Here is a 17,302-nt window from a genome sequence, read left to right as displayed (position 1 = left end):
GAGAAACTAACATCCGCTTTGGGAAATATTTTTTCAATTTTAATTGTCTATATTGATTCAGTTTGTTTATTTTTGGTTAGTTTAGAGAAAAATAGAGTGAAATAAAAATTAGCTGACTATATTTAAATCTGAAATTTTCGGGAAAGTTTGTTTACCAATTTAGATACACGACAGAATCAAAAGGTAAATATTTCAGTATTCAGAAGCTTCTGAAGATACATACGGTCAGAATGATGAATAAAAGTCGTTATGAGGCAGAAAAAGAAATCCATCGCAGAGGATGACCCGCTTAACAGATTGCGTATTATGTCCAACAAATGACCAGTCACGGAATATACTACGTATATTGAGTGGAAGGTGAAATTATTCGTTTCTTTCGTTGATTGCTCACGTTTTTTTCTCCGTCTCCCCGTTTACCTCTGACCTTTGCCTGTAGCTGTTCTTAACCACTTGCGGCACAGAGTCTCATGTATGAGACACCTTTTTTAAATTGATCATTCAAGATTTACGATCAGTTTTTGTCACACGATGGTAATTTTTTTTTTTTGCATAATTGGACTTCTTAAACGTCAACATTGATGTTTTGAGAGGAATTATGATGATTCCGCGAATATAGTGACCGCCATAAATAAACAAAGTGATGAAAATGCCTGATTGTACCTACAGAATAAATGTAATTTTGGGAAGGTTATGGGGAGTAAAAAAGTGTACCCCTATAATCCTTTTTTTTTGGGTTGCTAAAAACGAATCCGACTTCGGAATTTCAAAATTCAAAATGCCGAATCCAATATGGTGGACTGAAAATATAAAAATTGATCCGATTTGCTTGAAATTTGCTACTCGGGGGTTCTTGTGGTTGTATTTGGTGTCCCAAGGAACTCCTAAGTGTGGATTATTTTCGAGCTATGCCGATCACTTTCACACTTTCAGCCCACCGCATTAAATCTGCTATTTTGAATTTCGAAAATCTCTCAGATCTGACTCCTATGTTTAAATCAGCAACGTCGCGAACCGTTATATGCCCAGTTTCAAGGAATTTGACTGGGAGGAAAATTGTGTGCTTCAAAGAGTCAAAGGGGTGTTAATCTTAAAATTAAGATGAAACATACCAGTTTCTTCGTTACGTTTTACCTCGGTCCTTTGGCTTCTGCGATTGAAATACAACATACAAGCCAAAACCGATAGTATTTATAAATAAGGTAGAAAATCTTGACCGGCGAAGAATATTATCTGCAACAGTAAGGTCCCTACTGGCTGTAGGGACACCCACTATCCGCGGCCGAGGGAGAGCTCGTGTTGTCGGAGTCTGTGCGGGGGTTGTAGAAGTGGAAGGAGGCGTGGAAGGCTGAGCTGCAACACGGGGCGAGGCCCGGGGTGCTTCCGTAAAAGCGCGAAGCGCGCAGTGCCAACTGGTCGCCCAGTCCGTGCGTACTGCGTTGCCATTCCTCAGGCGTCGAGAGTTGAAGCGGTCGAGTTTTAACCAAAAAAATAAAGCGTGTTCCGCCCAGAGTGCATCTGATTTCTCCCCTGCCCCACCCCGATACTTGACCGTGGAAATAGTTCCCTTCAGATATATATATATATATATATATATGTCTAGTTCTCTTCAAAGATACATTTATATATATATATAAGAGCCATTCATAAACATATTGCCAGAAATAAATAGGCACCCTTTATCCATTCAACTGTTTCGCTTTAGATTTATCGTTGTTATTAATTTGTTATCAATTATTATTATTGTTGCTGTTAATATTGTTGCTGCGCAACACGCAGTGGTGGGTAATGATGATATATGCTACACTCTGAAGGAGAGAGTGAGAAAGCGAAAGATGTACCTTTACACCTTAGAAGACGCTGAATCGAGTTGACCTAGCGTGTACAAAAGCGATCTGCAGCGCGACAACGAACGACACGACCGCAAATGGTAAATTATATGTTGTTTGACGTGTAGTGGAGATTGTGATGGTGAAAAAGTGCCTGGATAAATTTCACATATGCTTAGCTATTTACTCATTCACTTCACATCATCGAATCATTCAAATAAAACGTTGCGCTCTTCTACTGATATTGTGTACATGAGCGATTTGGTGACTGGATTTAACGCCGGTTTGTCAGCCTCATTTAGGATTATGACACGATTTACAAGATTTATACTGGACCGCGGAATGAATTGACATCAGCAACGCGCAATACGTATGCTTGATTTTTACCACATTACAAATAATGCACGGCTAATTATTATATCTACAGGTGATTGAACCAAAGTGTGTGTAAAGACAACCTTGTCGATTAAACACAAGCGTTACTCTTGTGGTATTTAGTTTAAATTAAGCTGTTTGTATAGAAATTTTATTTTTACATCTGAAATATGAATATACCCAAATTCTGCAGTGTTTCCTCTTATATGAAACGAAAAATATGAGTTTCATCTCTAATGCAGGTAGCTACTAAAGAATATCGCCCATAGACCAACGTTATTGATGTAATTATGGAGGCGGTTTTATGATGGCGTACTTGAATAGTAATCAATTACAAATTAGCAAAGCGACGTGATCATTAGCAGCAGCCCACGTTTACGTCAACCGGTAGTTTTCAGAATAATTTTCACGGGCGGAGAATCCATGGGTATATTTCCTTTGTCAAGTTGAACCATCTCAGTTCGCATTATACTGTCGATATTTTCCAATAACATCCACAGGATCTACGCGCGAATGTTATTCGTCTCAAAGCAAATCACCCGACGGTAAGCTTAAAGAACTAAAAAACTCAACGCACTTCGAGTTCAAATCTTTCTTCTTAATTCTCCAAGTGGTTAACTAAAAAAGAAGCGTATGACATTGAGTGTTGATGAATTAGATGAATTAAGACGTTGAAGAAAAATTGTAAATTTTTGTTGGAAGAAATAATTAAATATTTTGTAATTCGCTTTAGTATTTCGTAAAACAAATACATTAAATCAAGTACAGTTCTCTAAGAACTCCAAAAATGTCGATTTGGCTATCAGTAGGACAAAGATTGATGACATTAATAATCTTAGTTTATATTTCTTGCTTCAAATTACGTGCCAATTGAGAACTGAACAAACTCCTCATTGGGCATTATTTAACTGACACTGTAATACGGACGAAGTATTCGATACTAAAACAAGCACTCAATGAAATTCATAGGGATTTTTTATACCTGACTCACCGGTGGTTATTAGTAGTTCGTAACTTATTTTATCACGAAGGCGTCAAATGCTCTGCGATATTTGGTGACTGTTCATGGTGCTGCTATAAACTTATATTTTACGTCTCTTCAATACGATAACAGAAATGCGACATTTATTAATGAGTGGAAATCAATCTCTCCAGGGTAATTACAAGGAAAGATCTGTGAACGTTTTTAACCGGTGATTTGGGGTGAATCCAAGACCATATAAATTGTCTTGGAGAGAAAAAAAATGAGTATTACTTTGTGAAATATAATTTTCATTCGTTATTTCAAGCAATAAATATGTGTTTATGGTGCATTGTTGGGTTTCGGATAGAACAATGTATTCCCTTATCAATACTCTGAGATTTTCTGAAGACAAAAATACGCATCTTATACGTAATATATTTCAGTCGGAATCACGAATACCATAGTCGTTCAAAGGAGTATTTTGCATTTGTTTTACGCTATGCTTCTATCATCCGCATTCGCAGTTAAGGCTAGGAAACTGAAATGATCAAGCGCGATTTTCGATGAATCATAGATTCCCCCGGTGTCGACCTCTGAAAAACGAGCATCGAATGAATTACCAGTTTATGTAAAGCACAAAAAATTCCTTCAAAATTTATGTAAAACTACATCGGAATATCGATATTAATACATATAAATCTTTACTCAACTGTGCTTCATTAGCAATTGTATTGTTTTCTTCTCCAATTTCGTCTCACATTCAGAGGCCGACAGAGAATTTATGATACCAGAAAGAGCTGCTATCTATTGTTCGAATGATTAGTTTTGCCGAGAACGTTGGCGCCGGCGTCGAATAGAGCAGACACAAAGCTACTCCCATACAAAAGTAGGTACACTATTCGGTAGAGCTTTGAGAAGAGATTTGTTAAGAGAAACTAAGATTTGTTCAAATTTGCCCGGTGTGGCGAATTATTTTGTTCTCTTTCCCAGTAAACTACATATTTCATTTAAACAAATTGGTAAGTTGACTCAATGAAAAATTCAATTCACTATATAATATCTACTCATCTGATATACTTATAACGTGTAAGATGTAACTTTGTTTGCCTATCTGTCGGCGCAGCATAATTTACGTCGGAACCCTTTACCGGAATATTTGGGTTGGGGTCAAAACTTGAAAATGTCAATATTTCAAATGGCTGACATATCGAAATTTCAAACATGCGAAAAAAAAAGAAAATGAACGATGAATTGTTGGAAATCTTGATTTGCGAAAGTGTCACTTTCAGTCCAAACTAAAATACGAGTTCTATTTCATACGAATTATTCGACAATGACTGGCGATGCAGTTGACGTGAGGAAATGGGATGTATTTTCATATAATTCGTATAGAATCAAAGTCGCATTTTGTTTCGGACTGAAAACAAGTCAACCGAAAGGCATCACTAAATGTTACTGCCCTGAGCGTACGTACAAAGGCATGCAAAAGAAAATTCACAAAAAGGATATTGACTGGTTGGTAAAGAACCCCGCAAAGCATTACGTCATTTATAACGAAATATGTGGGAAACGCTACTTAAAAGAGTTCGGAATGCGTTCACCACTCCCAGTTGGTCCTTGTTCCCTGTTTGTTGACTCGGTTGACAATAATAAATTGTGTTGAATCACCGACTCAAATATCGTAACTTCACCGAGGCGGCGCTATAAGCTATGAAACACGGACGCGTACTAAAAAAAAGTAATTCAGGGACGAAGTGTGCTCTTGAATTGTAGGCTCGAGGCGTGAAGCCGTTGACGGGCGGAAGGGGAATGAAGTCGACGGCCATATTAGGAGGAAACTTACCAATTATACGTCGTTTTCGTATTAACGCGACCAGTGACGCAAAGATCTGAATTTCCGTTCGTCTTTCAAAGCGGGCAGGCATAGGGATAAAAACAGTAGAGTAGAAACGTTATGTGCGCGTCCAATATTACTCACAATGCGGTCCGCAACATCGAACGCAATTGCTTTCACCGAATTTACTAATGTACCGTTATATTAAAAGCCTTGTGAATATAACTATAATCATAATATCTTCTCTCAAAAATAGTTGGCACTGTCTCAGCAGCGCTTGGTAATATCGGAAATGGTTTTATTTTGAACGCATATATATTTGACACATATGCCACTTTGCATTTCCGAGTTCAAATACATCTGAACGTGTGTTTTATTTTCTATTTGAAATGGATATGTGTATGCATTTAGCCAATTTCGAAATGCCTGTTTTCGGACGGATTTGACGACTTTCATTAAATTCTGTGACCAATATAATCACGATCAAATGAATCGTATTAAAATGGCCAGGTCTCCATTTAATTCTCAGCTTTAAGAGTATATCCACCAATGCGTCAATCCTCTGGCACAGATAGTAATTTGATAAGTATCTTGACTACGGAGCAATAAAAGAGAAGCCAGGATACAGTTGATCAGAGCGCCGCTCATTGATTCCGGCCTGAATCAATGCGGTTAGATCAGGTTTCATCGGTACGATGGCATCCGACAAAGTGAGTGAATAATATTTACAATTCTCTTTACTCCAGAGTATCAAAATCATTTCCAACTTTAGTGAGTAACGGTGTTTGCAATTATGCTTGTCCGTCGACTCATACAAGTTTGGAAAATTTATGTGAAAATACTGAAAACATGGAATTCGGACATTATAACCTCAATCTAACTAAGAATCTGTTGTATTTTTCGTTGTTTTTTTTTCAACTTTTCGAACGTGTTCGTACAACCACAAACTTACAATCACTATTGCGAAACCTGTCATTTTGAAAAGTTTAAAGCGATTTCGGTACTCTGGAAAGAAGAGAACTGTAAACTATTATTTGCTTATATCGTCGGCAGTACGGCCTTCCTCGAACATGTACACTCGAGGACAATGAATCTGAGACGGCTAATTTTTTAACACTAGACAGTTACGTTGTCAACATGAAAAAACCTACAGCGCCATAGTTGGTCGAGCGCGAAACAAACTCAATCTCAATAAACGTAACATGACTGTCGAATCTAACCTTAGAATACGTGTCAAACCAACAAGTCATTATCCCCGCCGTATTCTAAGGTTAGATTCGACGGTCACGGGTTATGTCAGGTTTCTCTGCGTTGCCAACATATCTGTCTAGTGTAAAAAATTAGCTTCTCAGATTCATTGTCCCCAAGTGTACATCTTTGGTCAATGAATTGGTCGTCGACTGTTAGTGGTGGAAGGTTACTAGTTGGGGACAGAGTTAGCAGTAACGTTTTTAAACTCGGTACAAAATTTAACAAGGGCACCTTAAGGCAGCTTCTCCCTTATATCCTGCTACCGCATCTTGACTGAATTGCGAGTGAAGATCAAAGTCAGCCTGTAGCCTCACTTTCTACAGAAATAGAAGAATTTTGAATAATAGTTCGTAAATAAATAGCGTATGAATGCAGGCTAGCAATTATTTTTCCAATAACGCCAACCAGCTGGATCCAGTAGGAATATTGAAAGCTATAGATTTCCGTCTTTAAAAATTTTTTGTAAAATGTAACACTCATTTACCATTGCCTACGCCAATTGCGCGATGTTTTTCATACGGTCAAAGGATATTGTGACCGAGCAGGATATACATTAACGGCAAAACATGACGATTCATGAAAAACTGCAGTTGATTATAAAGTAAAATAATGTACACACAAAATAAAATGTCAAGCAAAAAGTGTATTGGATTTGATCATTCGTTACAAAAAATATTTTACATTTTCCATTTTATATAGAATTAAGGAGAGCAGTTCTGGCTCTGCAATTTGAATAAAATTTTTGAAAGCATTAAGAATTTTATATTCTGAATGCATTTAAGGAAGCATTTTACCTAGCCCCGAGCCTGCCTGTACGTAGTGTGCACTTATATCGCCTTAAAGTAACTGTCGGCAATGTAGATATTGTCGATATTGATCGTGGCCACACCAGCATAACATTATGGTGTGGGAGTCTGTCCCAATATGGCCGACGGCTATGATGCCCCTTACGTCTCTAATTTCACTATGACGGAATTAATTTTTTTGAACGCAATTAAATCCTCCGATTGTTATTTTTTCTTTCTTTTTTTTTTAATTCAGAGATAAAAACCACCGGAACTTGTCTTTTAGTAAGTTATACTACCTGATATTTACAAAGGTCAAAATTGATTGCGCAATATTATTTCAATATGTTTACTATAGAATGAAAAATGGACTGGTTCGTCTGAATAACCATAGTACAAAAACTTTCGTGAAAATAAACAACTATCTCTTGCATGGTTTAGTTTTCAAACAAATATATTTGCGTTATACGAAATGAATAATCTTGGAATATGAGGCGTTCTCCACCAATTCAGCCATTTTTTTTTATCCTCTCGAATTTGTTCTATAATTGGTTATGTAATAGTATTACTTAAAGGTACTCTCTGTGAATGTTTCTGAGATTTTTTAAGTTACTCGTTTCGGGAATGTTTTTTTTTTTAGCCCGAATATTATGGAAGATTGAAATCGGGTAAAAGAAATCCCAACACTAAAAAGTCATTTTTTTTCTCAGAACTACTTAATGCTATATACGTTATATTTTTGATGGCATCAAAAAGGCTATTTTCAGCGAAAAAATGCGAATTTATTTTTTTCTTTCAATGTGACACCGTTGATTTCACTGTAAATTTTACAGGGTATTTGGCAGTGTTTTGAGAGCGTATAAAAAATTGGCATTGTGGAACTCAACATATTTGCCGATTAGAAACCATATTTTACCAAGAAAAATGAATTAAGGTACGAATGATTTCCTTTTTTCCATGAATTATTTAATGCGATTTGATGGAATAACAAATATAACTTATATTGCATTAAACAGTTCATGGAAAGACATAACTTTTTTGTGGTAAATTTTGAAATTACCTTTCTCGATGTAAGAAAAGTATTGGTCACCGTCAAAAATGAATCTAATTTTTCTAATTTCGATGAATCTTTACGTTTTCGGACCTCTAGTACGCGAAAAACAGGTTTCTAGAGAAATGTCGGTCAGTCGGTCTGCCTGCCTGTTCCGACGAACTTCTACGGTGATCTCGGAAACGGCTGGCTGAATATATTCGAAATTTGCCTGACTTTACATTCAAACGATGAGTATAAAAAATTGTCATGTCCTGCTTTCTTTGACTATACGATTCGAAATAAATTCAGAAAACTCGAAAAACTGACACAGTTGATACAACATTTATGGAAAATTTCATCCAAAGTGTTATAAAAAGAATACAATAATGCAATAAGAAACGATTTTATCAAAACTAAAGAAACTATTTTATGAAAAAATGAGAATTTTAACAACAAATGATTTCGATTATACTTGATTTACTTTGTACTTTTAGTAATTGAATCGGTTTGTATGATGGCGAAAAGTACCGCGAAAAATACAATGTTTAGGGTTTGTTTTTAAATTATAGTCAACCCAAGAATGAAAAGTTGAGTTTCACTAAAACTCAAGGTTTAAGACCCTGAGAATTATCACCGACTATGCGTGTGTGCTATAGCGGCGAGGCGCTTCGATGCTCAGCTAATAACTCCACCATTTGGCAACAATTCGATGATAAAAAACTTTTTTTGTACTATTCAAATGTGTATTAAAACACACTTGATATTTTAAGAAGCATGGTTTTTTTTTTTTTTTCTTTAAAAAGAAATCTACGAATATTACCTTTTCAGGCCTCTAAACCAGGACACTGCGTTAAAGGGAGGGTGGGTGACCTAGTCGATTTCGACGTTGTGTATATCTGGAAAGTATTTTGTATATACCTCGAATTATTTGAGTCCACGTAGCTAAGATGCACAGGTTTTTTCAGAATTGCATGTAAAATGACGCTGTTATGCCTTTTTTTGCGTTCGAGATAAGTGGACTTGGATAATTCGAGATATATACGACAATGTCGAAATTGACTAAGGCATGCCCTTAAGGTTAACCGAACTAACCACTTGTTCCTAAACCAATTAAATTAAGTAGCTTTGTTACAAAAAATTGAATGATAATTGATTTTGCCGATTTTTTTTTAATGCTTGAGGCTAGAATTAATTATACAATTGGTTGCCAAAGTGTTTCGTTTAATATCATCTGCAGGGTATGATTTCGTAATAAATTTCAATAATTGGAAAGATTTGTAGGACCAGAAAAAAGTAAAACATTATGCAAGGGTAGTTAAAGATAGTGCAGTAGCCTCAAATGGTGCGTCCACCCTACGTTGTAAGTGTTCCAAATACCGATGAAAAAGTTTCTTTATAAAAACGGTGTTTGCGAATTGACTTTGAAAGTTAAAGTTAAATGCTAAGTTTCATTCGAAACGGTACTTTCAGAAAATCAGGTATTTTGTACTATAAAAATGAATCCAGGAAAGCTTTTTGTCAATATATATAATCCTAATTGGTCGCAATTTCAGTGGAATCACGTAACGGTCATACAGGGTGAAATTCACCCCAGCTCCAAAAAAGTGATATCCTGCTTCGACAATGAGTTTAAAGAATCTAAAAAAATATCTAGGTATTGTTTAAGGATCGCAGAAAAAGCTCTCTCAGTTTTCCCAGCCAAAACTTATTGTTTAAGTATTGTAAAACATCGGCAAAGTTAAGACACTAAGGGACTCCACGAGGCGTTTGAAAGATGTCCGAGTTCGTAATCATCCCGAGTGACAAATTAGGCTCGAATGGCATTAATTGAACCGCACACAGTATTCACGTAGAGATCATCAAAATAGCACTGCCATGTCCCACAAAGATTTCGCATTGCAAGAATTGCGTAAACAATAATTGTGCGAGCGTTTTAATTTTCCCGATTGTATTGAATCTTTTTGAAAACAAAGTAACGAATGTATAACTAAATGGTGTAGCAACTTTGTTGTTTGCTTTGAGCGTAGACGACATATAGCTCGACTACAATACATAGGGCAAGCATGAACAGTGAAATCACTTCTGGGTAAAATGCTTCGACAAAACATAATTTAAATGGTTACCTTGAGAACATGTAAAATGTTAAATGCAAAATGACATTTACATTTTAAATGCCTATTTCAAATGAAACCATTTCAAATATTACCGGCAGTGAGTGAAATGCAGCAGGGAGAGATTGACCTTTATTGGCTGAAATGCGGGGATGCTTTGGGTGTCTCGACAAATTTCACCGTATGCAGCTATTCGGGGCGAGGAGGACGGAATGAATTCCGCGCGTTTACTGCACGCTTCGAAGGGAACGCCAATTATTTGTTTTCGATTGAATGACCGCCTTCAACAGGATGTATTATACCTAATTTGAATGACGTGAGTTTATTTAAACTGACATCGGTTTGACTAACTTTTATTGCAACATAGCTCGACATGCCACAATGCTACTTAATAAATAATACCTGTAAGTGTTACGTTTTCAGGATGTGAAAATAACATACGTTTAACGTTACATTTTTGTTTAATAAGATATAGATTTTGATTTTCTATACACGGAAAAAAATAATTCGTTAAATCGGTAAATTTTAGTGTTAATACGATATACAGACAGCAAAAAATTTATCCCTCAAAGTGAGGATTCTCACTGCAATAGCCAAGATTTTGCAAATATAGCCAAGCGGGATTATGAATGTGATAAACCCGTTAGTTGAACTTGCAAAATTCTAACTGTTGAAACAAATTTTCTTACTCTCCCTATATTACCACTAGAACTTGCATGTCCGGGTAATTATTGTTTTCGTGTAAATTGATGTAGACAGAAAAATATCGCGTTAATATTTCGATTGAAACGATACAATAGGGGTCAAGAGGACTTGTTCTAATTTCTGTTTCAAGACTGATAACTGTATTTGTTGTGGCCGATTCAGCTCAATCATCGAGTGAAAAGAAAATTATATCCGACTCTTAGTACAAGAAAAAGCAAGAAAGTTTTCAATCGGTTACCAAAATTATCTCACGGAAAAATGTTCATCGTATCGATCAGTTTATCGTAGTATATAGTTTATTCGATATCAAGTTCGTTTTGCTTGAGATGTCATTTGAATACGATATTCAGCATCAAATAACATGCCGAGTAATAAACCTCAATACGTAAGCATTGGGCTCCCCGTTGATCGTTACGCGACAGATACAGACGATATATTATTCAAAGTTTTTTGCTCGTACAATCGTTACATTATGTACACGTATTCGAAAACTTTTGCAATTATATTTTTCCTGATTTTGAGCAATCAAGTAGTTATACCTTGTTAAAAATACGACAAGGCGAAGAAAGCTGGTGTCACATTTTAAAAATTATGTGAATCAATTTCACTCTCGGAGAACCTGTGTCTCGGGTAATCCTATGCAAATCTTACGGACCTATTAGTGCCAAGGAGGGGTCCACAAAATTCGAGTGTAACTTACGCGATAGCGAAAACGGGGGGGACCTTTGAATACTGAACAACCACCTGTGAAACTGACTTGCAAAGTAAGATCCCTGCTGTATCAGAAAATTGCGATTTCTAGAGGTCGCGACTCGGGAGATTCCGCGGAACGTAGGCAAAAGAATAGCATTGAAGGTTGATAAAAGGTTTCACGGTACAAATACGCGGTTTATTCAATAGGTATAAGTTAGACGCTAGTACTGCCAATATTATTTCTGACCCGCTAAAATTGGGGACGTCAGAATCGACTTTACTCGGGTGCATGTATAAGGGCTTCCTGTAACAACTGGACAAACGTCTGACCGTAACTCCTTTCCATTTCATTGCTAATTTTTTATTACATTTATTAGGGCAAAGTACATACTACAGATATTTGTTTTTTACTTTTATCTCAGTTTTTGAGAAATAAAATTTTTAATCTTGACAATTTCCGAATAATATTTTCAATTTCAAATTACTTTAGAATGCCAAATCGGATCCCCGCAGTTAAATCCTTAAATCGTTCATACTTACAATATCAGGCCTTAAAATTGAGGTCAGATTTTTTTAAATGTATGACAATATATGTATAGTATTTTTGGGAAAAATTTTCAAAAATTCTTAGCAAAAAAACAACAGTTTATTAATTTAACAGTTTAACAGCCAAATTATTAATAATCCATTTATGGGACGTATGTGTAGAGAGATAGAAAGAAAGATAGGAGAGAGGAAAGGAAAGAAGAAAGAGATACCAGAGACAGAATAAACGAAAAGGATTAGTAAGCTTCATTGACGCTAACGACAGCTCCCTTGGCCCGGATCACTTAGCCAGGAAGGACGTATTCACTAAAACGACCGTCATGAGTAATATCGAAAATCGATCGGAGTCCATTTGGTATTCAACACCTTTTGCCGCATTCCATTGCCGATCTATTTTTACGTGATCTACGACACGCAATGACGTGGAGGGACTAGTGAATTAATGCAATATCCTGATTTAGAGGTCTGAAAAAGGTGATTGTCGGTGCTTTTTTTTTTGATAGGGAGAGAAACAACGAAGCTTCTTAAAATTTTAAGTGTATTTTAACACATAATAATTCGCCGTTCGACCAGAGCACGTTTCCTACCATCGCAACGATCATGTCCCAAAAAATTTCCGATTGAATCGTTGTTGTACGAAAGAATAAGATGGATTCTCGTGAAAACTCTCAAATCAATCACGTGCGACCACGCTCAAAACACATTAACGACAATATTTATTGAACAACAATAAATAATCGAGGAGCTTCGAACGACGGGCTGAAAATTGACGTATTTTCAAACACTAAGGTTAATCTCGGGTTTAAATCTTTACGAGTGCGATGATTTTCCAGAATGAAAAATGCGCTGCTCATCGATTGGCGGATCATAATGATTGTCTGGAATTCAATAGTGTGAGATATATGGCATATCAAGAAAATTAATCACGTTTCAAATTAAACTTTTTTCTTGCACATAATCACAGCAAGCACAACGTTCGAAGTGACTTAAACATTTTATTCAATTTCATCAGCAAGTAACATTACCGTTTCAACTCTGTACGAAAAACATAAGTTAGTTCGCTCGTGTACCAAAATGTTTCTCCTCAATACGAGCGTAGTTGGTTCAACGAAATACTTTCAACTACGTGGGAAGGTTAACTCAACTATGCCATTGGTTTCGCCGTATCCAACATCATGATGTAGTTGGGTCGATTGCGATTCATTTATTTTCACAATGCCTATTTCTCGCAAGGTCTACTGCGGTTACATCCGATGAGCAAAAATCCACCCTAACTTTACACCCTCGTTAAAATTTTTATCCGTTTGGTATTTTGTTGACACTTGCCGAAAAAGAAGAATGAATTTGAACAACGTGTGCTTTTTTGATCTTTCTTTTTTTTTTGAGGGGTGGAGGTACATGCATTGGTCCATGGTTAGAAAAGTACAATGATTTTTTATGAAAATAACTGTAATGATCCAGGTACCCATTTAATTAATCAACCGGAAAAAAGGTTATTGAAAAGGGCTGAATAATCATACAGCCCTGGTATCTACCGGATTATTTATTCGTTGCTGAACACGCATGTGAGTAAAGTAGCTGTTTTTATTAGCGCCATGGCACCTCCATAAGCGACTCTCTCTCAGCCAGATATTGGGATCAGCAACGAATAAATGACCGTGTATACATGTGTCACGATGTCCTTATAATGAATTATTACAAAATGGTACAACTTTTTTTCTATTCCAGTAATCACGAATACAGTGGCGCAATTTACAGAAGAGGTTAGACGAAACGAAAGAAAAAAAAAAGAAGAGAAATGTGAATACAAATGAAGAAAAGCGTACGATACGGCGAACACCTTTACACCGAGAGAGAATAATAAAATGTGTCACAAGTCCGGAGAGTGGCCGGTGTCCGATGAATACGAAATTCGAAGTGTGAGCATTAAATGCGAGTAGTGTGTTCACACGAATACCAGTGTCGCATTGTCACGAGAAATAGTGTGAACGCAGCACTCGCCTCTTTGGCTTATGCTGTAAACTTCACGTTGATCGTTAATCACCCACTTTCCGCACTTGTAACGCAGCATGATTCAGAGTGTATAGAAACCGATACGATAGAGGAAAAAGAGAGAAACTACAATTAGATGAAGCAACGGATAAGCGTGGAAATAGGAGAGGAAATAGTCAAGGAAATGCCTCATTGACCATATAACGGTTGCCGATGCGATGAAAACCAATTATGCACGTACGTATTCCGTGGAGTGAACTGTTGAAACTTGGCAAAACGCCGAAAGAGAAACGCTGGAGATACGGTTAGCGGTATTAATTGTTCCAGCCTCCTGGTGATCGATAAGGTATCGAGGTGGAGGAATTTGACCTGTTCGGTACAGATAAATCTAAAGAAAGAAAGAGAGAAGGGGGGGGGGGGGAGGAAGAGAGAGCGAGAGAGCCAGAGGGAGGGAGGGAGAGAGAGAGAGAGAGAGAGAGACGTTGACGATAAAAGGAAACGTAATATACCAGTAGAGATGTTGCAGCCCGATCGATTGAGAAACACCATTTTCTTGCTAAAACCCGCTGCAATCCGACGCCGGGGCAATTAGAACGAAAACGAAAACCTGCGAGACCATTACATACAGGAAAAGTGGAGACAAAGGAGAGGAACGGAGAACTCTGCTCCATATCTTTCTCCCTCTGCCGTCATCTGTCTATCTCTCTCTTATTTTCTCCCCCACCAGGTCACCAACCTTTCTCTCATATCTCTTTTCTTCGGCTGTCTTTGATTTTTTTTCCTCTCTCTTCTGTGTGCCCTGCCGTCGAAGATCAAGGGAAGGAAGAATGGCTGCCGGTAAGTGCAAGACAAACACTTGACACGTTTTTATGTGAAATGAACCAGTGACTAACCCCCTATTACTATAATACCTCGTATTTTACGATCAAAATTTTTATCAACTTTATTAATATCATTGTTATTTGTAGCATTATCATTATTGTTATGTCTATAGAGATTTATAAGTAAAAAATAACACGAGTACACGTGCAGTGAATGTTCCACGCTGCTTTAAAGAAAGAAAATGTGAGAAAAAAAAAGAATTGAGAATGAACGCTAATATTGATGATTGAAAACTTTTTTCAAATAGAAAAACGGTAAATGATCAATTTAGGGTGGTTTCTAAGAAGGACAATTTTGAGTTTCGACGGGTTCACCCCACAAATCGGTTGGAAATAATTCAAAAATAATTCTTTAACTTTTTCAGATTTTTATCCCAACTCTTAGCCGAGCCCAAAAGAAAGTGGAATTCCGCATTTAATCCTTTCAGGGGGATATTAAATCTGGCTAACAGATTTCAATAAAATTTGGTACAAGGTAGAATTTTGGGTCACTAATTACGAATCTGAACTCAAAATGTGACAATTCAAAATCGTGAATCCAATATGGTGGACCGAAATATTAGAAATCGTTCGATTTTGGTGAAACTCGGTACTCAGGGATTTTTGAAGTCACTGTTTACGAATCTGAACTCGGAATTATTTTTGAATTATTTGGAACTGGTTTGTAGGACGAGCCAGTCGAAATTCAAAAATGACCTTTTTAAGGACCACCTTAATGCCTATGCATATAATCGAATGAATTGATTAGTTGGCTACATACTATGGCTAGTTCCACTCCAATAGAATTTTACCGTACTCGGAAAATGTGTGATGCAGTAAAAGTGCAATTTACTAGGTTCAAACATTTCTAGGACCAAAGGTTTTAACTTGGAAGTAAACTTGACACTTTTAACCAAGTTTAAGAATAGAGCACCGAAATTCGACGGTCAATGCTGAGGGTAATGTAGGTAACCTTAGGCGTAATGTACTCACATTTATACGAAGAGTACTGTTACACGCAATTGACTTAATCCAACTCGGGTCAACCCTGCAATATTGGCCGACCCGACTTACAATTAACCCCACAAAGAGAATTTAAGGTAGGAAACTCGCGCATAAAAAAAAAAAGAACAAGGTCTGAATAATTCCCGACTTTTTTATTGTTGAGAATAAGTTAGTGTTTTTGAATTTTATAAATTCTCTACTTGGGTCGAAATCAACAGGATTTTGGGATTAATTCTACGTTTCGTGTATAGGTGTGTGAATTCTCTGGAAAACTTGGCGGAAATTTATTAATTTCAAAATAATGATAGCGCCAAAAAATATTCAGAAATTGAGACATGCCTGCAGGATTTTCTTACTTCTTCGAAACCTCGAGTCATATGAGTACTATACTGGTTTTCTATCTAGTGCTTACTTGATATTGAGTGCTAAATCAGTATCAATTTTGCCTATTAATTTTAATCTACGAGGATGACACAGGCTTTGGGAGTCGCTGATCAACTCGAATTTTCACAGGGTGAAAGTAATTAAAAATAAGCGAACTCATATTTCTGAAACATGTCGCCTGCATAACTAACTACAAAATTATAATGATACGATTCTAAATGGTATGGGGTAAGCTGTCAGGTCTTATAATCAAGATCGATAGTAAAAAGTGCTTCTAGAGTACAGAGAATCAGTAAATACCTCGAGGTATGATCAATGTTCAGGAAACGCGGGTCACCTTCGATTTCTTATCAAATCTCACAGCTGCCCGTTCAGATAAAACCGCGTTGAATAGTTCGCTCCAGATTGAAAAGAGTAATAGAAATATAATAAAATAAGGAAGATAAAAATGAACTAGAATGTATATATAAACAATAGTTTAAAGTAACTTTCTTTACACTATGACACGGGTTCGTCGAGTCGAAGAAGTAAAAATACCGCAGGGGATTGCTCGATAATACCCATCAACAGGCACATATACTAGTGAATCTTTCAGCCGAACTAAATAAAACTGACGAGTCTCATATTTTTATATGCATAAAAATATGAGTTCTAACTTCCCAAGCAATTGCATGGTTAAAAAGTAATATTCTGGAGTAAAAAGTACTAAATTCTGCAAAACGTGAGAATTAAAATAACAAACTTAAAAAAAATAAAAAATATTTCAGCCATAAGCTGAATTGAAATTCTGAAATATTTTTGAAGTCTTTTAGTGTACAAATTTCCAAGGTCTACTGTGTAGTATGATGGAATTCGTATCTGGCTAATTTTGCATTTTAAAAAATCATCTCCACACCAGCCTCTACGTTTCTTGCTGTATTGGAATAATTAGTTGTACA

The 17,302-nt window shown here is 36.5% G+C and overlaps 1 protein-coding gene across 3 annotated transcripts in view; it reads left to right on the top strand.

The window, feature by feature from the left end:
* The first annotated feature begins 1,409 nt into the window (after window positions 1-1,409).
* Window positions 1,410-17,302, top strand: part of LOC124300722 (uncharacterized) — a 57,024-nt gene continuing 41,131 nt past the window's right edge. For 2 of the 3 annotated variants that reach the window (XR_006907311.1, XM_046755071.1), the window contains exons 1-4: window positions 1,410-1,927; window positions 13,852-14,352; window positions 14,443-14,491; window positions 14,927-14,952. Coding sequence is in view for 2 of the 3 variants with exons in the window: in XM_046755071.1 (XP_046611027.1) it covers window positions 14,943-14,952 (10 nt within the window). In the remaining variant the exon portion in view is untranslated. The remainder of the gene's footprint in view (window positions 1,928-13,851; window positions 14,353-14,442; window positions 14,492-14,926; window positions 14,953-17,302) is intronic. The other variant, XM_046755056.1, reaches the window with a different exon arrangement.

Source organism: Neodiprion virginianus, chromosome 1, assembly GCF_021901495.1.
Source record: "Neodiprion virginianus isolate iyNeoVirg1 chromosome 1, iyNeoVirg1.1, whole genome shotgun sequence".
NCBI classification, from domain to species: Eukaryota; Metazoa; Arthropoda; class Insecta; order Hymenoptera; family Diprionidae; genus Neodiprion; species Neodiprion virginianus.
Note: the sequence above shows the minus strand (reverse complement) of the source record. Positions and strands in the feature narration are given on the sequence as shown.